This window comes from Canis lupus, chromosome 17, assembly GCF_011100685.1.
Source record: "Canis lupus familiaris isolate Mischka breed German Shepherd chromosome 17, alternate assembly UU_Cfam_GSD_1.0, whole genome shotgun sequence".
Classification (NCBI taxonomy): domain Eukaryota; kingdom Metazoa; phylum Chordata; class Mammalia; order Carnivora; family Canidae; genus Canis; species Canis lupus.
Genome location: NC_049238.1, coordinates 59,786,485 through 59,806,526, shown reverse-complemented (window position 1 = coordinate 59,806,526; position 20,042 = coordinate 59,786,485). Strand labels below are relative to the sequence as shown.

The 20,042-nt window shown below is 46.7% G+C and overlaps 4 protein-coding genes and 1 long non-coding RNA gene across 7 annotated transcripts in view; 3 read left to right on the top strand and 2 right to left on the bottom strand.

Moving 5' to 3' along the window:
• LOC119877179 (histone H3-like) overlaps positions 1-20,015 on the bottom strand; it is a 53,745-nt gene extending 33,730 nt beyond the window's left edge. Inside the window, exons 1-4 of the mRNA XM_038562066.1 lie at positions 19,570-20,015; positions 5,984-6,001; positions 2,817-2,825; positions 2,617-2,623 (exon numbers count right to left, since the gene is read on the bottom strand). Of these exons, the coding sequence (XP_038417994.1) occupies positions 2,617-2,623; positions 2,817-2,825; positions 5,984-6,001; positions 19,570-20,002 (467 nt within the window). The 5' untranslated portion in view covers positions 20,003-20,015. The remainder of the gene's footprint in view (positions 1-2,616; positions 2,624-2,816; positions 2,826-5,983; positions 6,002-19,569) is intronic.
• H2BC20 (H2B clustered histone 20) lies at positions 1,173-2,010 on the bottom strand. The gene has a single exon (XM_038562078.1). The coding sequence runs from the start codon at positions 1,676-1,678 to the stop codon at positions 1,298-1,300; it is 381 nt and encodes a 126-aa protein (XP_038418006.1). The 5' UTR covers positions 1,679-2,010; the 3' UTR covers positions 1,173-1,297.
• On the top strand, positions 1,956-2,541 carry LOC119877181 (histone H2A type 2-A). Its single transcript, XM_038562072.1, has one exon. It carries the CDS (start codon positions 2,037-2,039, stop codon positions 2,427-2,429), a length of 393 nt encoding a protein of 130 aa, XP_038418000.1. The 5' UTR covers positions 1,956-2,036; the 3' UTR covers positions 2,430-2,541.
• On the top strand, positions 2,820-14,814 carry LOC111090712. Of its 3 annotated transcripts, none has more exons than XR_005372717.1 (3): positions 2,820-2,909; positions 9,758-9,928; positions 11,742-14,814. It is a non-coding gene; the product is annotated as an uncharacterized LOC111090712 (long non-coding RNA). The 3 variants fall into 3 exon arrangements; XR_005372719.1 differs by having other exon boundaries at positions 2,826-2,909; positions 9,761-9,928; XR_005372718.1 differs by lacking the exon at positions 2,820-2,909 and adding an exon at positions 5,788-6,384 and having other exon boundaries at positions 9,761-9,928.
• LOC119877180 (histone H3-like) lies at positions 3,182-4,405 on the top strand. Its single transcript, XM_038562067.1, has one exon. The coding sequence runs from the start codon at positions 3,362-3,364 to the stop codon at positions 3,884-3,886; it is 525 nt and encodes a 174-aa protein (XP_038417995.1). The 5' UTR covers positions 3,182-3,361; the 3' UTR covers positions 3,887-4,405.
• Positions 20,016-20,042: the final 27 nt, after the last annotated feature.

Genomic DNA, 20,042 nt, shown 5'->3' with positions numbered 1-20,042 from the left:
AGCTATTTTTAGCTTTCCTACCCATATTCAGAGATTCCTCAGAACCAAATGGTGACTAATGAAGGTAGAAAGGCAAAGTTCTATGCTATATTTGGTGCCCTGAATTAATGAGGAAATAAAACTAGTTTTGGATATATTATCAACAATTCTGGGAAAGGAAATTTTCGGAAAAAGCAAGCATCTGGGTGGTAACTGAAAACTGCCAACAGGTTCTTACCAAGTAACATGGCAGCTACGTAGTCAGGGTCAGTGCTTATCAAACATGAATCACCTGGAGTGTTCCAGAGGCAGTTCATCCTTGCCTCACCCAATGTGCATGATTTGGGTTTGGTGGAAGTAATAGTTTTAGGGAAAAACTGATTCAGGATCAAATGGCCTTTGAACTATTCTAAGGACTGCTTTTAAACATCTAGTCTCAAAAATGGAAAAGGCCCTTTTTTTTCTCTAATATTTAGTGCCCCTATTTTCAGAGGAAGAGAAAGAATTGTTTCAGGCAAGTGACAAAACATCTTTAAGACAACTAAGTTTTAACAATGTTTCATGACGTTTTAGGATTAGCAGCCCAAGTTCTGGAAATCCCGGAGTATTTTATATACTCTTTCCTCCTTCCTTATCCAGGTTGTAAAATAGCAGAACTACCACTATGAACAATTGTGGAGCTTCTCAACACCTGAGCAAGTTTACCATGGAAAAGTGGTTTTTGTATTATCTTATTCTGATAGTTTAAGTCTCCAATTTGAGCAATATGGATTCAGTGCAGCTGAGAGGAATTTCGAATTAAGGACAGGAGCGTTGATAAACTACAAATTACTGCAATGACAGAATCAAGGCAGAGATACACAATAAAAGTTTACTTCTAGGTGGGGGGCGTGGTTTCAAAAGTATTGTTTTGCATTTTTACAAAAACATGAATCTTCCAGAGCAAGAAAAATGGCAGTAACAGGCACGTACCTAATTGCTTTAAACACTCCTTACCACTGATTTCCACAACCTGGAGACTTAGGTTGAATACCACGTCTTGTTAACCGCCCACTACTAGAGCTCTTTTTGAAAATACACGTACTCTGAGCTCTCCACAATGGTAAAGAATCAAGTTCCACCTTGAGTTCCTTTCCTGTCCTCCAAAAGAAAATATCGATACAGACCAGGGAAGCGAAGTTAAGTAATAGGAAAAAATAGGTATTTTGAAAAGTAGAGACGAAACAGCTCCTTTCGGCGAGAACGTGGGTGGCTCTGAAAAGAGCCTTTGGAGTCAGGCGGCCGGCGACCCCGGCGGGCGCCGCGTCCCGGCAGGGACTCACTTGGAGCTGGTGTACTTGGTGACGGCCTTGGTGCCCTCGGACACGGCGTGCTTGGCCAGCTCGCCGGGCAGCAGCAGGCGCACGGCCGTCTGGATCTCCCGGGAGGTGATGGTGGAGCGCTTGTTGTAATGCGCCAGGCGGGAGGCCTCGCCGGCGATGCGCTCGAAGATGTCGTTGACGAACGAGTTCATGATGCCCATGGCCTTGGACGAGATGCCGGTGTCGGGGTGCACCTGCTTCAGCACCTTGTACACGTAGATGGAGTAGCTCTCCTTGCGGCTGCGCTTGCGCTTCTTGCCGTCCTTCTTCTGGGCCTTGGTGACCGCTTTCTTGGAGCCCTTCTTGGGCGCGGGAGCGGATTTCGCCGGCTCGGGCATGGCGGGAAGCACAAGCAAACGGCGGGCACACGGGAGAAGGGACGCCGCCACCGCCGTCAGGCCCAAGCTACCGGAAGCGCCTCGGTACTTAAAGAGGCCGTAGGCAAATTAAGGTTCTGCTTACGCCGCGTCGTGATTCGCGAGTTTTCAGCGGCGCTCCAGCGAGGGGGACGAGATTATGTAAATGAACGGATGCTGGCTGAGCCACCCTATTGGTCGAACGGACAAAGCTCTGCTTTAGCCAATCGCAGTGCTCCGCAGACAATCCCGGTTCTGCCTATAAAAGGGTGAAGTGGCGGACTCTGGGGCGACTTTCTCGGTCGTCGAGCGGGAGGTGTTTGCAGTGAGCGTCGCTGTCATGTCTGGTCGTGGCAAACAAGGAGGCAAGGCCCGCGCCAAGGCCAAATCGCGCTCGTCCCGCGCCGGCCTGCAGTTCCCAGTGGGGCGCGTGCACCGGCTGCTGCGTAAGGGCAACTACGCCGAGCGGGTGGGGGCCGGCGCTCCCGTCTACATGGCGGCCGTGCTGGAGTACCTGACGGCCGAGATCCTGGAGCTGGCGGGCAACGCGGCCCGCGACAACAAGAAGACGCGTATCATCCCCCGCCACCTGCAGCTGGCCATCCGCAACGACGAGGAGCTCAACAAGCTGCTGGGCAAGGTCACCATCGCCCAGGGCGGCGTCCTGCCCAACATCCAGGCTGTGTTGCTCCCTAAGAAGACGGAGAGCCACCACAAGGCGAAGGGCAAGTGAGGCCGGCGTCCGGAAGCCCAGCCAGCCCTGGTCTCGAAGGGGACACCTGTGAAATCCAAAGGCTCTTTTAAGAGCCACCCACTCTGTCAAATAAAAGGAGTTGTATACAGTGTCCACCTCTGCCAGTCTTGTGCGGAGGCCCAAGGCGTGGAGGGGGAGAGGGGTTGTCCCTCAACGGTTCCTCGACCCCGAGCCTTGGGCGCTCGGCCTTCTTGACCTGGTCTGGTGGGTCGTGGACCTTAGGACTTGGTGGCGCAGCTGGGGGGGCCCGGACCCCCAGGGCGCAGCCACGGTCGACTCCGTCCTAAGAACTGAGAGGCGGTCCCCGACTCTTGCCTCGCGCGCAGCTCCCTCCCCAGTTCCCGAGGCCCGCGCCCCCACCCACACGCACGTGCACTCCCGGCCGGCAGGGCAGCGGGCAGTTTCCGGGAGTGAGTGTGGCGGGCCCGGTCCTCGGCTTAACTGAGCCGGCTTACTCCGGTAAGACTGGGTACTAGTCCCCACGTAGGTTTCTCGAGGCGGGGCCTTGCGCTCGGCAGGCGGTGGGATGTGATGGGACAACTTTCGGACCCGAAGAGCACCGACAGGCGGGAAAAAAGATCCGCCCGACCACCGACGGGGTTCCTAGAAGGTGACCGGGCGTTTTGGGGGGGACGGGACGTAAAGGCCAGATTGAGGCTGAGTTGGGGAGACCGCGTGGGAAAGAAGGGGGGGACCGTGTTCTAAAGGGGGCGAAGGGCTGAGGAGGAACATTCGGACACGGTGGCGATCAAAGATGACCCCCCCCCGCCCCCCCGCCCGCGGAAAGAAAGGAAAAACAAGCTAGGGAAGACCGTTGGCAACCTGGAGAGTAGAGAGCGAGGCGGGTGGGCGGGGCTAGGAGGATCCGCCCAGGCCAATCGGTGGCGCCGGGGAGGGTGACGTCGCGGCCAATGGACAGCCAGCGCGGGACTTTCAATTATTGCCCCGCCCAATCGGAGAGAGACGGTGCCTATAAAGACCGCTGCGGCGGGCCGGGGCCCCGTTACTCTCCCAGCCGCTTCGCCATGGCTCGTACGAAACAGACCGCCCGCAAGTCGACCGGCGGCAAGGCCCCGCGCAAGCAGCTGGCCACCAAGGCGGCCCGCAAGAGCGCGCCGGCCACGGGCGGCGTCAAGAAGCCGCACCGCTACCGGCCGGGCACGGTGGCCCTGCGCGAGATCCGGCGCTACCAGAAGTCCACGGAGCTGCTGATCCGCAAGCTGCCGTTCCAGCGGCTGGTGCGCGAGATCGCGCAGGACTTCAAGACGGACCTGCGCTTCCAGAGCTCGGCCGTCATGGCGCTGCAGGAGGCGAGCGAGGCCTACCTGGTGGGGCTCTTCGAGGACACCAACCTGTGCGCCATCCACGCCAAGCGCGTCACCATCATGCCCAAGGACATCCAGCTGGCGCGCCGCATCCGCGGGGAGCGGGCTTGAGTGAGCGCTCGGCTCGAGGTTCCATCCTATCCAAAGGCTCTTTTCAGAGCCACCCACGACGGCACTCGGAAGTAGCTGTGCCACTTCACCTCCGCCTCCTGCCCCGGGAGGGTGGGGCGGTAGGGCCGTGGGGCTCCCTACAGGTAGCGCGGAGACCGTGGGTCGGATCCCGGGCGCCGCGTCGGCGGCCAGGACCGCCTGCCAGGCGGCCGCGTGCGCGCGCGCAACTCGCCCTGCTCCCGGGGCCTTTTTCTGGGGCGTCTTGGAAGTTCCCCGCCGGGGCTCGGGGGTGTTAAGCCGTCCGCGCAGGAGATGAAGGACTTGCGGGCTCGCGAGCGGGCCGGGGCGGCGAGGAATCGATAGGGGACGCTCGGGACTAGGCGCCCGCGCCCCCCGCGCCCCCGCCGGAAGTGACTCCGAGGAGATCTGGGCGGTGGGGGGAGGGAGAATCGGTCTCGGGCTCGCCTGATCTCTGTCGCGACAAGTTCGGGATTCCTCCAGCTTCGCTTGCGCGTCGGGTATCTGTAATGCCTTCCCTGGCTTCCCCGGGCAGCGGGGGGTTTAGCGGGTGCCACTCTCCCCGCCCCCCTTACTCCACCCAGTGTGTCCGGGGTCCCTCGTGCGCCTGAGGGACTTTGCCAGAGGCCTTACGCCCGCCCGGGCACACTCCCTCTCCCCAATCTTGCGCGCCCCCCCCCCCCCCAACACACACCCCCGCCCGCCTTCCTAATGCCCGTGGACCTTAGGGAAGGCAGCATGGGCAGCTCCAGGCCGGAATGGGCCAACTCCGGGGACAGAGGGTCCGGCTTCTGTGGCCCAGCATTCCGTTCGGGGAGTCCTGTGGGCTTCGTTAGAGCAGCAGCAGTGGGGAAGGTGGGCCAGGATGCAAAAGCCCCCGTCACCAAGGCACCGCCCCCGGGGACCTCTCGTCGAGTATCCTTTCCTGCTCACGTCCATAGGAGGAGACTTGTTCTTTCAGAACAAGTTCAGGATTCCTCAGCTTTAAGTATACTTAATTCCTGCCTTTCTAGCCGGTAGCATGACCCCTCCTAACCTCTCCCTCTAAGCCAAAATCGAGATGGAACCGGGGCTGGGGGTGGAGGGCAGGAATATGTCTGACCCAAGGCTATTTGGGTGAGCTGCTCTTCGTTGGTCCTCTCTCTGCATCGGTTCATAACAGTGAGACTCCCGTGTGTTCTGGGAACGTCGCTAAAAACTTCGCCTGTGTGTGGATTCTCTCTCCACGCTCGGTTTGTCTGTTTTCTTCAGACAGGTGGGAACTCTCTTCAGGTATCTGAGGGGTTACCCAGAGAAAGGAGAGATGTGGGGATTCTGGGCTCAAGTTCTTGGAAGAGAATAAAGAGGTACAACATGGTCCCCCTCAGGGAAATGAAGTTCCCCACTACTAGGAAATAACGAGGGTGTGGGCCTTAGGGATGATTTCTTGTACCATTTGGCAAGTGGATTTGCAAGCCCTCTTGGTGAGGTGGGCCCAAGTGTTGCAGAACCCCCTCCACAGAGCTGAGGTGCAAAGGCTCTTTCGATCTTAGATGACACCTTTTTTCAAAAAAGATTTTAGTTATCTATTCATGAGATACAGAGAGAGAGAGAGAGAGAGGCAGACATAGGCAGTGGGAGAAGTAGGCTCCATGCAGGGAGCGGGACCTGGGACTCAATCCTGGGTCTCCAGGATCAGGCCCTGGGCTGAAGGTGGCGCTAAACAGCTGAACCACCCGGGCTGCCCATGACCCTTCTTTTTAACCTTAGTCACTTACTTCACCTGGAATAGGCCAAGACTTAGGTTTTCTGTTTTGTCATAGTCCAGTGACAGGTTAAACATTCCAATAAGAATTCACAAGAAGAGGAAAGGTAGGAAACTTGGTCTCTAAAGCTCCTGTTGCCTCTTCTGAAATGTGTCAGAAAGCAGGAAATCAGTGTATTTTTTTGGTAGGAACTGTGGCCCTTCCTCCAGGGTCACAGCAAGCTCCAGAGTATGGCCCCCCAGTTCCTATTCAGAACCGCTCTTTCCTGCTTAGACCCTCATTACAGAATAGATCCGTGGTCCTGGGTCTGTTCTCTGAATTAAGAAGTAGTAACTTTTGGTGGGGGCACCACCTTTGCACCCATCATCTCATCCATCTATGGCAAACCTTTCAGGGATGTAACAGGGCTTTCTGAGATACAATCTGAGGCTCTCAAGTGTGGCTGAACAGACCCTGGAAACTGATGTTGGTACAGGTGTCACTAATCAAATATCCTGTGTTTGCCCACAATATCACATTGCTTTCATTTACCAGTCTGAGGACCTCTAAAGGAAGTCTTCCTGTCTGAACCTCAAAGGGAAATTTATTGGCATTGTTGATACCCAGTCAGGAATAGAATAAAATCTTCTGTTCCTGCTACTGTAAAAGTCTTCCCTCCCAACAGTCTTTCAAATCTTATTTGTTTAGGAGACCGACACAAACTGAGTACATCAATATGAGATAACAATTTAAAATGTAAGTTTTCGCATTTAATAATCTATAATGAAATCATTTTCTACTCTCAGATGAGAGTTAAAAGATAGGTAAGGACAAGGTAAATAAGTGCTCTTTCTGTAATAATTAGCTTCTACACGGCCAGCTGACCTGCCGGAAAAGTTTACCTTGAGCCAGGGATTCTTAAGAAGTGAAAAACAGTCTTTGCTCAGATTTAAATCTGCCTCAGGGTAGTGGGTATGTGTACATATGTAGAGGTAAATTACATGGTATGGCCCTGTTGACACCACTTTTGCTTCTTTTTTTAAGATTTTATTTTCATTTATTCACAGACACAGAGAGAGAGGCAGGCAGAGAAACAGGCAGAGGGAGAAGCAGGCTCCCCACAGGGAGTCCAATGCTGGACTCGATCCTGGATCCCCTGGGATCAGGCCCTGAGCCGAAGGCAGATGCCCAACCGCTGAGCCACCCAGGTGTCCTACTTTTGCTTCTTTGGAAGAGGACTTGGGCATCTGGGTTCACACCCTCCCCTGGTCATCCTTCTCCACATCCCTATCTCAACCTTCTCATATTCTCCTCCTCTTTCTCTGTGAGGCCCACCAATATTCCTGGTTTCATCCATGCTGGCCTCGGCTTTTTCTTCTTTGCAACTCAAAGGAGATCATGGATTCCCTGCTTGCCATATCTCTGCCTTCCTAAAAGTGCTCCAAATGGGTGTTTTCTGCTGAGCTCCCTGTCTTGAGTGTACACCAATATTTCTAACTCCCTTGTGGCCAGATCCTTATGGATAAGTAATAGGCACTTCAAACTCATCTTATTTCTAAAAGTGCATCATCTTGCTTCCCAAAGCTACTTTCCCTCTTCCATATTCCCTATCTTGCTAAAAAATACCTTCATCCCCCAGTCTGTTCAGGGCAGAAGTACCTTCCTCTTGCCCTTTGTCCAAATTTCATGAGGCACCAAATGTTACCAAATCTACTTTCTAATTTTCAATTCCATCACCCATTCTCTATCCATCCATGGTCCCTGCATTAACTGAGGCACCCACCCACTCTGATCTAGATGATTAAGTATTCCGGCTAGACTGAGCCTTGCCACTAAGCTTCCACACTGTGTGAGAGCTACTTTTTTAAAAAGCACTGTTGTGAGCTTGTCATTCTCCTGTTTTAATTTTTTCCACTCCTTCCCATTCTCTTCTGTTTAAAGTCTACCTTCTTTTGCATGATAGTTCAGAGCAATGGAGGTTAATAGCCAGTAGGGACTCTGCAGTTAGAGAACTGAAATTTGATAGCCTTACCCAAATAACAAGTGTGTGACTTCAGCAGATAAATCTCTGTAGGCCTCACTTTTCTAATTTGTCAAATGGGGACAATAGCATCTTGCTAATAGTGTTTTGGGAAATATTAAAAGTGACAATTCCTGTAAGGAACCTAGCACAATGTCTGGTCCAGAATAAACAGTTAACTTTAGCTACTCTATTAACAGTTATTAAATTTAAAAGATCCCAGTAAGAATATACATTAATACTATATACATTAATATACATCTAGTTCCTGGTATTTCCCAGAGCCTCCCCAGCTTTGACGCTCTGGAGCCAAACAAGTCAATTCTGGCCGCACAGAATGTCTGTAGTTCCCAAATAAACAATGTCTTCACAAATTCTGTTTCTTCTATATAGAATTTCTTTTCTCCTCTTTTTCATAGGCCCAAGAACCCATGCTCATTCTTTAAGATCCAGCCCTACGTAGCCGCCCTTTCCTCCTTCATTTCTTTGGGCCTTCCTCCTTGCCTCTCCCTCGTCATAGACTTACACCCCTTCCTGTATTCTACCCTCAGCCTTAAGCCAGCAGCATTGTTTAGGGTGAAGATCATCTTGTTTTCTCTCTTGTTCAGCCCTGTGGCATCAGCACCCAAGCAGTGCCAGGCCTGCCACAGGTAGTCAGGAAATGCTTCACAAGGGAGCTGCCCTTTGACTCTTATAGGAAAAAGTTGGAACAAGATGCCCTAGTTCTTGGGGTCCTTGCAGTTATAGATCAGGAGCAGGTCTGAACTGGACTTCTGCAAAGAACTTCCAAGATCCTTAGGGTGTGTCTTGGAACATGGGGGCAAGAAACTTCCCATGGGCAGGGTATCTGGTAAACCTGTTTCTGGTGATAGTAACTGAGAAAAGAGTTCCCTGAACTATATCCCCACCAACACCCTCAATCTGTTCCTGGATGCAGATGATCTGGGGAGGAATGTCTGTCTTTATATCCCCAAAGACCTCTGATTCAGCCCTGCTAATTGGATTTTTTTGGGGATGTGATAGGGGGATGGAGGGGTGATCAGGAGCATACAGAGAAGTGGGAAGAAGAGGAGGGATGGCAGAGGAGAGAAGGGGAATAGAAAATGAAGTTCAGAGTCCTTGCTGCTACGAACTAGGGTTGAAGCCTGAGGCCCTTTGCTGATAGGACCAGGGCTCCTAACCCCTAACCAGGAAAAGACTCTGAAGAGAAAAGACTGGGATCTCTATATCTTCACTTGTAAAGCAGGATCATAATTGCACTCACATTAGTAATGTCATGAGGCTGAAAAAACACCACACAAGATGCTTGGAACAGAGCCTTACATGTGGTCATAAATCAGTATTATATTAATTACATTATTAATATTGAAGATAGAAATATTAGTGACATTAATATGAATTGATGCAAGTCCAAGTTACAACCATGTCAGGTTACAATCATGACACATAAAAATTGACGAATAATTTTAAATATACAACCAGCTTCTAGACTGTGTGGCTCAGGCAGTAATAATATCCAGGTCCAGGTTCCTAGATGGTTTATGGCTCATTTTCATGGCTCAACTCTCATCATTCAATTTCACAATAACCCTGGGAGGGAGGAAGGCTTTAAAAAAAATTTTTTTTTAATTCTTATTGAATACTTGAAGAAACAAAACCTGATGAGTGCAACACACGTGGGAATGTGGGTTGCCCAGCCAGAGAATAGCCTTGAGCTTGAGTCTTGTGTTTTGCTTTTCATTTTATATTAGACTAATAGCTTCAGAAGAAAGCAATATATGTAATAGTTACAGAGATATAGTATTACTGTATAGCTATAGTAGCTCTGATTTCTGTTGACTTCAAACTACATTACTACCTACTGCATATTCACCCTCATCTAAAAATCAAAACAAGTTGTACAAATGGATTCCCATCCCCTCTTAGGAGATGCACCTTGATATTTTCAATCCTATTATACTCCATTAATAAGAGATACAGTTTCCTGTTTTCTGAATCCATTTTCTGGCTGCTTCTGGTTTACAACCTGCAACTGAAAATCACTACAACTGAGAAAATTATGAAGAACACAGTAAAATCATCACTGAAATGAATAATTATTTTGTTTAGCAGGAATCCCAGCATCTCTTCATACCTAGAAGGACATCTATGAGTTTGCAGCATCTGTGGGAATCATTTCTTTGGGCTGTGTGAGGAGCCATGCAGCATAACGGATGGCATGCTGTGGCAGGTGGCAGACAGAGAAGTTTTGATGAGTTCTCCAGAAGTTCAGAGGGAAAGGTCACTTTTTTTTTTTTTTAAGATTTTATTTATTCATGAGAGTCAGAGAGACAGAGACACAGGCAGAAGGAGAAGCAGGCTCCCTGCGGGGAGCCTCTCATGAGGGACTTGATCCCAAGACCAGGACCCGAGCCAAAGGCAGACACTCAAACTCTGAGCCACCTAGGTGCCTGGGGAAAGGTCACTTGTAACAGGGACTCAGGGAGCTCTTCCTGTAGGCTGGAAGTACAATGAAAGTGCCTGGCTGAGGTAGGTAGACCAATCCAGACAGAGGAACCAAAGAAAGACAAGGAGAACTGTGTGTGGTGGCTGGTCCACAGGGTGGGCCAAGGTCAGGAATGAAAAATGACTTTTTGGTGGTGGGGACTTTGAGGTCAGCTTATTGGTCTTTTGGGGGGTCAGCATGTCAAAACTGGGGAGGGGTCCATTTTATTCTGTCAACAGTGTAGGGGGAAGGATTACAGAAGAGGAAGCAGAATATTTAACATAGAGATGCTCAGAAATATTAGTGGGAGTATAGCTTAGGGGCACCTGGGTGGCTCAGTAGGTTAAGCGTCTAACTCTTGACTTTGGCTCAGGTCATGACCTAAGGGTCGTGAGATGGAGCCCTATGTCAGGCTCACACTTGGCATGGAGCCTTCTTAAGATTTTCCCTCTCCCTCTGCCCCTCCCCCCCAACTTGTACACATGTGCTCCCTCTCTCAAAAAATATAAAGAAATATCAGTAATTGGAGGAAGGCAAATTAAAGCAATAGGAGATGTCACTTTACTCTGGATACTCTGGGAAATATTGGAAAGCTGAATAATGTGAAGGGTTATCCAAGATGGAGGGCTCAGATGATTGGCACCCTACTGGTGGGGTGTGGAACTAGGGCAGCCATTCTGAAGAGCAGCCTGGAACTTTGCCCAATTAAGGATACACATCTGTTTTTGGATATTTATTCAAAACCTCATACAGGTCTATCAGTGCACATGACAAGGATGGTGGGACATAACATTAAAAATAATGTGGGCATTTGTCACTGGGAGAGTAGATGGAGAAAGTGTGGTGGATTCACTCCATGGAGGACTCTGCAGCAGAAAGGGTGGATGAAAGGGACACATAACAAGGACAGACCTTAAAAACATAGTTCTGAGGGAAACGCGACAATAATCAGAATTCAATGTAAAACACGATTTACATAAATCAAAAATACATTAATATATTTTGTAATACATAGAAACAAGATACTTTAAGCATAATAGAATGGTTTTCTACATGGAGTGAAGGAAAGTTCGGGAAATGAGGAAAAGAAAACAAGGCAAGGGAGGGAAGCGCCTTAAGCAGGTGGGTAACAGAATCAGAGAGGTATATAAAGAAGGTTAATCTGGATGAAGGTACAAGAGGAGTCAGAGGTGAACAGTGCCCAAGGCAGGAGGCCTAGTCACAGGCCACACGGACGTAGCAGATGACGGGTGCTGAGGATGAGAACAAGGAAACCAGACACAGCAATGGAGTAGAGGGAAAATTTTGACATTTTTGGACATAGAAGATTGCCTGAGCCTGGGTGGGGGAAGGAACAGATGAGGTTGTTGTGGCAAAAAGTAATCAAAGGTATCTTGGGACCTCCCTGCCTGAAGGACTAGAAGGATCAAGCCACCTTCACAGGAAAAGGCAGCCTGGAAGAAGGCGCTGCTGAGGGGGTCACTTCAAGCCACACAGTGTCAGAGCTGTCAATAGGCAGTGGGAAGTAGCCCAGTCCTTCAGGCAGCCAGGAATATAGATCGGGAGGTAGATATAGAGACCCAGCTGGATTCTCTCATCTGTCCTCAGGAGCTAGAGAAACACTTGGAGTTCTTGAGAAGAGCTTGAAAAGAGAAGGTCCAAAGGACAGGCCTCTTAGGAACATCTACACCACTGAAGGATCTAGTGGGAATGGAAGCTGGTTTTGTCCCAAAACCAGAGGAAAACTATGAGAAAATTGGACAAGATGGGGTCCTTACCATCATCAGTATTGTATGGTTTTATTAAATGAATATGGCAAATGTATTAAGATCCTATTATTCATGATTTGAAAATTTTAGACAAATATTTCAGTAAGATTCAAGAGCACCATAATGTATTAGAGAATACCAAGTAATTTATGCTACATAAACATCAGTTTCTTGCTTTGTAAAATAATGTTTACCTTATGGGGTTATTCTAAGATTTGAAATGGTACATGGTAGGTATTCAATATATGGAAACTATTACACATTCTTTTATTTAAAAATTAATTCAAATCAGGGACGCCTGGGTGGCTCAGTCAGTTAAACACCTGTCTTTGGCTCAGGTCATGGTTCTGTCTGGAGTCCTGGGATTGAGCCCCAGTTGGGCTCCCTGCTCAGTGGGGAGTCTGCTCCTCCCCCACCTTGTGCACATGCTCGCTCACTCTAGCTCTCATTCTCTCAAATAAAATCTTTTAAAAATTAATTCAAACCAAAGAGAGATATCTAAATTCAACCCAAATACCCACCTCAAATTTTGGGAATGGGGTTTCCGTGCCTCCTGCCATCACCATCTCTTTTTCCAATATCTTCTTGAGTCCTGCTGCCACCATTCTTGTCCAGGATCCTCTATGGTTTACAACAGCCTCCTTATTGGTTTCACTTTCTTATTCTCGGCCCACTTCAGTCCAGCTTGCACCCAAAAGATCACTCTCAACTTACCCATAGTCAACCCAGATCTCTAGGCTTTATTCTTTTGAGTCTAATATCCTCTGCCTGGTCTCAGGTTCCAAGATTCAGCTCTTTAGGGTATGGTTAGCTGTGGTATTGTGCTATATAAGAAATATATATTTGGTCTTTGTCCCAGTTAAGCTTTCTCTAATTCTGTATAAACTCTATATAAACTTCTGTCTCAATCTGCCTCATTCTTATTAAAGGATGCAGTTTTTCATTTAATGGATATTATTTACTCAGACTCATGTTAATGGATATTCAGGTATTTTCCAGATTTTTGCCACTAAAAACACTGCCGCAATTTATTGTCTTTGTGCATATAAATATAAATAACCTGGAGTACATTTTCCAGTAATTTTGATAGTTACTGCTATTTGGAAAAATTGTTTTCCAAAAGTTTTGGTATACCTGGCTCTGGACATTAGCAAACTTTTAAATTTGGCTGGTTTGTTATTTGGTTCTGAATCTCATAGTCCCTCTCAGACACCAGGAGAAATAAGAAGTCAGGTGTACCCTGATCTTGCAAACTTTCTTAAGGCAGGGGGTCCTCTCCAGCCCATTGGGGCCCCTGCTCAGGGCTAAACTTTGAGCTCATGAGTAAGTATTCCTTAGCCAGGTTGCGATTTGGGGTTTGTTTCTTTAGTTGATCTTTTTTCCTTCCTCTCTTCCTTTGCTACTTGGTTTTTGCGTTTACTGTTTGAGAGGTTATTATTACATTTCATCTTACTGCATTGCAAAGTAGAAAAGGAAATGAAGGGCTGGTGGCCACTTGGGTTTGTCAGGATGAACTCCTGGGCCCTTGCTCACCCCCATTCCATCCTGGTCCTTGGTTCTGTAGGCTCAGAAATCTCATTTTGTTGGTAGGCTGGGGGGGGTGGGCTCCAAGGGCCTAGATCCCACTGACCAGACTCTTAAGGAACAAATGCATATACCCTAATACTAATTGTTATTAATAGGTAGTAGCATTTATTGAGTGCCATAGTACCAACTGCTTTGTAAATATTAATAATACATGTTATTCACGTAAAACCCTGTTACGGTAGGTATTCTTTTCCTCCTAATGCTACTAATAAAGAAAATGAGGTTCAGAGATTAAGGAATTTCCCCAAGGTTTCACTACTAGTAAAGTTAAGTGTGTTAGTTTAGTTAACTAAATAAGTAAAGTTAAGATCTTAACCTGAATGGTCTGGTTCTAGAAATCATGCTCTCTGGATATGCTACCTAGAGTCAGATACCATCTGCCTTGGAGGGTACCTGGGTGGTCACAATGCCATGGTTGTGTTTCCTCCCCTTGTTTCCAGCCCCCTTCTATAATATAGTTGTTGTGGGGGATCCCTGGGTGGCTCAGCAGTTTGGTGCCTGCCTTCGGCCTGGGCTATGATCCTAGAGTCCCGGGATCAGGTCCCACATCAGGCTCCCTGCATGGAGCTGGCTTCTCCCTCTGTGTCTCTCTGCCTCTCTGTCTCTCATGAATAAATAAATGAAATTAAACAAAAAATATATATATGTATATATAGTTGTTGTGGTAAGAAATTACTTTGCTATGTTCATGGTTTCCCACTCTATCACTGGACAAGCAATCCCAGAGTTCACTGAACACAAAGGCTCATAGGCCAAATGAAGAGAAATAGATCAAATAACACAATTAATTGAATCCATTTAACACATACAACAAGAAGGAAGGGGAAAGTAACGGGGAAGGTTAACACACCTAGAAGAGGGTACAGTGATGGACACAGTGTCCAACCCTGACTTACACAATCTGTTGTGCCTAGATCTGCTGCATCAGACATCCCTACTACTGGTGCTGCAGGTCAAAGGAATTTATAGCTGAGCATGAGTGAGGAGGCGGGAGGTGCCTGAAGCTAATTTATGCTCACCTGATCACGAGTAATCTGCAGAAGAGCTATGGATTGCCCTGTGGGTAGCATGCAGGGCATATTCGGTCACAACAGGTATCACCAATGGATGGCTGATTTAAGGCTTGAATACTGGGTATCTCCGGTACCTCATGAATATTCAACATGGTTCTTGGCCCTTCCACTCCTTCCTAAATCTATGTTTACCAAACATACTCTATTTCTGTTAACATGTCTCAGAAGCCATGCTTATTTGTCATTTACAATTAGTTTCTTCTCAATTCATTTCTCTTACTATAGAAGAATTGAATACTTGAATTTTTTTTTTTTTTTGAGAGAGAGAGAGAGAGAGAGAGATAGAGAGAAAGAGGGTTGGTGGAAGCAGGAGAGAGTCCGGGAGAGAGTCTTAAGCAGGCTCATGCCCAGTGCAGAACTTCAAGTGTGGCTCGATCTCACAACCCTGAGATCATGACTGAGCAGAAATCAAGAGTCAGATACTTATCCGACCGAGCCACCCAGGTGCCCCAAGAATTAAATATTCTTTTTTCTTTCTTAAATTTATTCATGAGAGACAGAGAAAGAGAGAGAGGCAGAGACACAGGCAGAGGGAGAAGCAGGCTCCATGCAGGTAGCCCGATGTGGGACTCGATCCCGGGTCTCCAGGATCACGCCCTGGGCTGAAGGCGGGCTCCAAACTGCTGAGCCACCCGGGGATCCCAGAATTGAATATTCTTAAGTAATACTTTTAATACATAACAGTCAACCCAGCTGGGGAATCTATTTGATTCTTTACGATGACCACATTTTCCTGGTTTAATCCTGAAAAATATGGCCCTGCCAACCTGTTCATACCTCTTTACCCACTGTCTACGTTCCTCTTGAAATTTTGGCTATACTGATTCCCCTCCCCACTAGTTACAGAGTGTGTAAGAACTAGATTGGGTGAAATTGGCAATAAATACATTAACTTTAATTTCTTTTTATGTCACTTCAGGGCTTTAATCTTTCACATAAATCTCTTGAATTTTAACACATTTCTGTGAAAAAGACAGGAATTCTCAGTAATGCTAAACATGAGAAACCTGAACTTTGACAAAGTTAGGAGTTGTCATGGTTCATATAGCCCAGGTTATCTATCTATCTAATGATAGAGGGAAAGCTATACATGCTTATTTTAAGAAATTCAAACAATTCAGAAATGTTCAACAAATGTAACAGGAAACCCAAACCAATAAATCCTTCTTAAATATTTATAAACCTTCCTGGTAATTCTGTATACAGCCATACATATTTATATATATACTAGTAACATTTTGTGTACATGGTAGTTCAGTTCTTTTGGTTCAAGTAGAGAAATAACACAGCCATCAATAATTAGAATATGAAGTACAGAGTGAAAGGCTTCAAAGGAAGAAAATAAGAATGTAGTTAAAGATGACTCAGGAGCAGCTAGCCTGGGTTTCTGGGAAGAAAATGCAGCTATTCAGACAAGAAGGGAGCCTGGAAAGGGAAGATAAGACTGCAAACTAAAAACAAACAAATAAATAAAATAAAAATAAAAGATTTAAAAAATTTTTAAAAAAATAAAAAAAATAAAAGACCACAAACTGATCCATTGTGAACTTTGATTAGCCACTGGGACACTTAAGTGCCTTTACTTCCACATGGAAGTAGACCTACAGACTAGATTCTATAATCATTTATATATAGTCTAGTGGAAGTCCTGAAATCACCCAAGGAGGGAACAGATGGCAGCCAGGGCTGGTTTACAGAGAGCATCTGAGTCACTCAAGGGTGGAAATGAGAAATAAGTTATTTCATTAGAGATTAAAGAGATTAAATAGCAACATATTCCTTACTATTACAGACAGTTAAGGACAATAACAAACAGCCATTTATTAGCACAAAAAGATGCATAATGTGTATTTGGTAATTTAGCAATACTCAGAGGCTGGATCCAGCTAACAGAAGATTCAATTATGCCATATAATTGTTTTTAGTTAATGAGACAAGATAGGAACAAGAATTCCTATTAAAATCACTGTAAAGAAGAGGCATAATTAATAGGTAAAGGACCACTGCTTGGAGAAACTTAAGACAAAAAAAAGTATCCACTGATTATAAAATTCAATACTATTAACAACTCAAGCCAATATTGTTTAGGAAAACAAGGTGGCTACATTTTTCTTTTTTTTTTTTTTTTTTTTTTTTTTTTACATTTTTCACTCATACATCTTTTGTTTGCCACAAATGCTTTGAGGAAATAAGTAGTTTTACCTTTTTCCTTCTGTAACATTTTGTACTACAGAAAATTTACTAGGATCATTCACCTAGTGATTTACTTTTGTCCCTTCAAAGAAAGAAAACTTTAACATTTTGGTAAACAAATTAGGGCAATATGTATTCAGATTTAAGTACTCTAGTTTCGGGACACCTGGGTGGCTCAGTGTTTGAGCGTCTGCCTTCTGCTGGGGGAGTGATCCTGGAGACTCAGGATTGAGTCCCACATCGGGCTTGGGCTCCCTGCATGGAGCCTGCTTCTCCCTCTGCCTGTTTGTCTCTGCCTCTCTCTCTCATGAATAAATAAAATCTTTAAAAAATAAAAAATAAGTACTCTAGTTTCATTTAAAGAAAAACTGTGAGAGAGATCAATGGTGCTCAAATCAGGTATCATAAAATCACCTGGGGGGTCTTCTTAGAATTTCTCATTCAGTAAGAATGGGTGGATCCAAGATTTTGCATTTCTAACAAGTTCCCAGGTGATCTGATGTTCCTAGATTAGAGACTACACTTTGAGAACCACTAGTTTAGAAGGACATATTTCTTGCCCATCTTCCATTGTTCTTTGAGTTTTCTTAGAACTTTTATTTCCTCCAGAATAGTTCAGTGAGGATCAGATTTATCCAATCCTTATTGCCCTTAAAATTAGAAAAAAAAAAAAAGACAAAAGACAAAAAAGCACAGTGCCATTTGCCACAAGCCCTACCTCCACAGGCAAGATTTCCCATTTCTCAGCTAGTGACTTCTGTAGTTTTAGGACTCCAATGGTAATTTTTGTCTGCATTTCTCATCATACTGAACCAGTGCAACACGGGCTATTCCACCATTTATGTAAGTGTGTGTATATGTGTGTATAAATATATAATTTTTATGTATTTTTTCCTCCCCATTCTTATAAACTGCTAGAGGGCAAATCTCTGATCCTTTGGCTTTCTGGCACCTCCATTGCTAAACACCATGTTTTAAACCGAGTTCACCGTGTGTTTGAGGCTAATGAGAGCGGCCAAGTGTGGAGACCAATAAATAACGCAAGAGCTAGCCTATCTGTGGGGAGCTGACATAGTATTTCTTCTCTCAACCACATACACAGCCAATTTTATCTGTAAAATTATAAGCCTAGAATGCTGAAAAAAATTCTACTTGCGTGTAACAGCTGCAAAACTATAATCAGGCTTAAGGATAATGTGAACCTACCACATTTTAATCCAAATCAGGACAATTTAGTAGTGCAGAGAATGGTTTACTGCATTCTTTACCAAGCTGATATAGAACAACCTGCTTCATCAAAAATTGTGCTTTCTATATTGATGGGTGTTTTCCTATGGGTCTCTACAACAGGCTCTTACAGAAAAAGTCACATACCTGAATTAACTGTATTTCAACGAAAACATTGCAAAGAGAGAGAGGCAGCATCTATAAAAGCCAAGCTGATGGGGGAACAGAGGACTGGCTGAGGACAAACCACAAGTCTGGGCCGCACATTGACAAGTCCTTGAAACAGGACATTCTTCTATGGACTCAAGACTCAACTCCCTCGATGTTAATACTTTGCTAAGAGCAAAAGGCAATCTTAGCCCATCCCCCAAGACCCTGTGCATCTAATTTAACATTAAAACTCCTTCAGAAATTTCCTTATCTCTTAACCCCCTGAAAGATAGGTGTTGGCAATCATCCCCCATGCAGATGGCCCACTGATACGCATCTTAACCGTCTCAGGACAAAGGTTTTATTAGACGGTAATAAATGACCTTTTCCCCAATAATAGCTAGTCTCCTCAAGGTTCTGGAGACCTTGCTTCCAAAATTCCTTAGAGAGGACGCTATCCTCAAACCCCTCTCAGCTCCCAGGGATAATCAACCGTGGGCTTTTCCTGCCCACGGGTCCTGTCCCCTTGCTTTAATAAAACCATTTTGCACCAAAGACGTCTCAATTCTTTCTTGGTTGTTGGCTCTGGACCTCACCCCACCAAACCTCTAACCTATATTCCAAAACTTCAAAGTAGACTATATAACCATTATCATGGAAGCAAGTCTTCAGGAGTTATCTCCTCTTAAGTCTTTGACTTAATTCTTGGATATAGCATTTTAAAAGTATACTCTTAAGCAGACAATATGCCAACTTGCTTGAAAACTGCACTGGTGAGCTCGTCTGACCTCATACTCTAGGTTTAATTTTTGAATGGTTGATGACTGGACTTAGGCTTTCAGTGCTCATGCACTGTTTGGGTTAAAAGATACAGATCACAGAACAGCGCCTAACGTTAAGAGGGCCCTTAGGCCATCTAAGCTCCCACCGTCTTGCTGTGGGAGTGAAATGCAAAAGAATTGAGGCTTAGAACCATCCGGTAGCCTGAAGGGCATCTCTGGATTCCGAACCGTGCACTAACCCCCGCCTTTGCCCAAGCAAACGTAGCGAATTAGATGGTTTAACCTTACCCCTGGACTTCACGGATCCTGCTTTCCACAGCCCGACCCAACAATCACAAGGACAGCGCGCCTAGAAGCAAGGAGATACTGCTTCATCTGGAGAACTGGAACGTAAAACAAAAATTCAAAGAGCCAACAAGCATGAAGTGCTAACTACTAAAATCTCCAGGGCAGTTAACGCTTTGAGCACCATTCCCTCCCGCCAACCTAACTCGACTCCAGCTCGACTCCTCGAAGCAAGGCTGACCTTAGGAAGGCCAGTCCTACCAGGTGCCCAGCTCTTCTGAAGACAAAATGGTTGGCCCTAAAAAGGGCCGTTGGCATCGATCTACGCAGGGCGGAGCGGCAACTCAGCCCCCGAAGCCGTAGAGGGTGCGGCCTTGGCGCTTAAGCGCGTACACTACGTCCATGGCCGTGACCGTCTTGCGCTTGGCGTGCTCCGTGTAAGTGACGGCATCCCGGATCACGTTCTCCAGGAACACCTTCAGGACACCCCGAGTCTCTTCGTAAATGAGACCCGAGATCCGCTTCACTCCCCCACGCCGAGCGAGGCGCCGGATGGCCGGCTTAGTGATGCCCTGGATGTTGTCTCTCAGGACCTTACGATGACGCTTCGCGCCACCTTTGCCCAGACCCTTACCACCCTTCCCTCTCCCAGACATGGCAACCGTGGTGTGAAGACACAGCCTCTGGTATCCGCAGGCTGGCTGTCCCCCTAATATACAAGAGTGCCGGACCAGATTGAGAACAGAACGCGCGCGGCAGGAAGCCCGCCCCGCGTCATCCCCGCCCGCCGGGCATTGCGTCATTTCCTGCCCGCGGTTTTCCCGTCCCGCTGCGCCCCCCACC

Bases quoted from the DNA above. Each gene is read 5' to 3' on its own strand.
- LOC119877180 (XM_038562067.1), top strand. From the start codon at position 3,362: ATGGACAGCCAGCGCGGGACTTTCAATTATTGCCCCGCCCAATCGGAG.
- H2BC20 (XM_038562078.1), bottom strand. From the start codon at position 1,678: ATGCCCGAGCCGGCGAAATCCGCTCCCGCGCCCAAGAAGGGCTCCAAG.
- LOC119877181 (XM_038562072.1), top strand. From the start codon at position 2,037: ATGTCTGGTCGTGGCAAACAAGGAGGCAAGGCCCGCGCCAAGGCCAAA.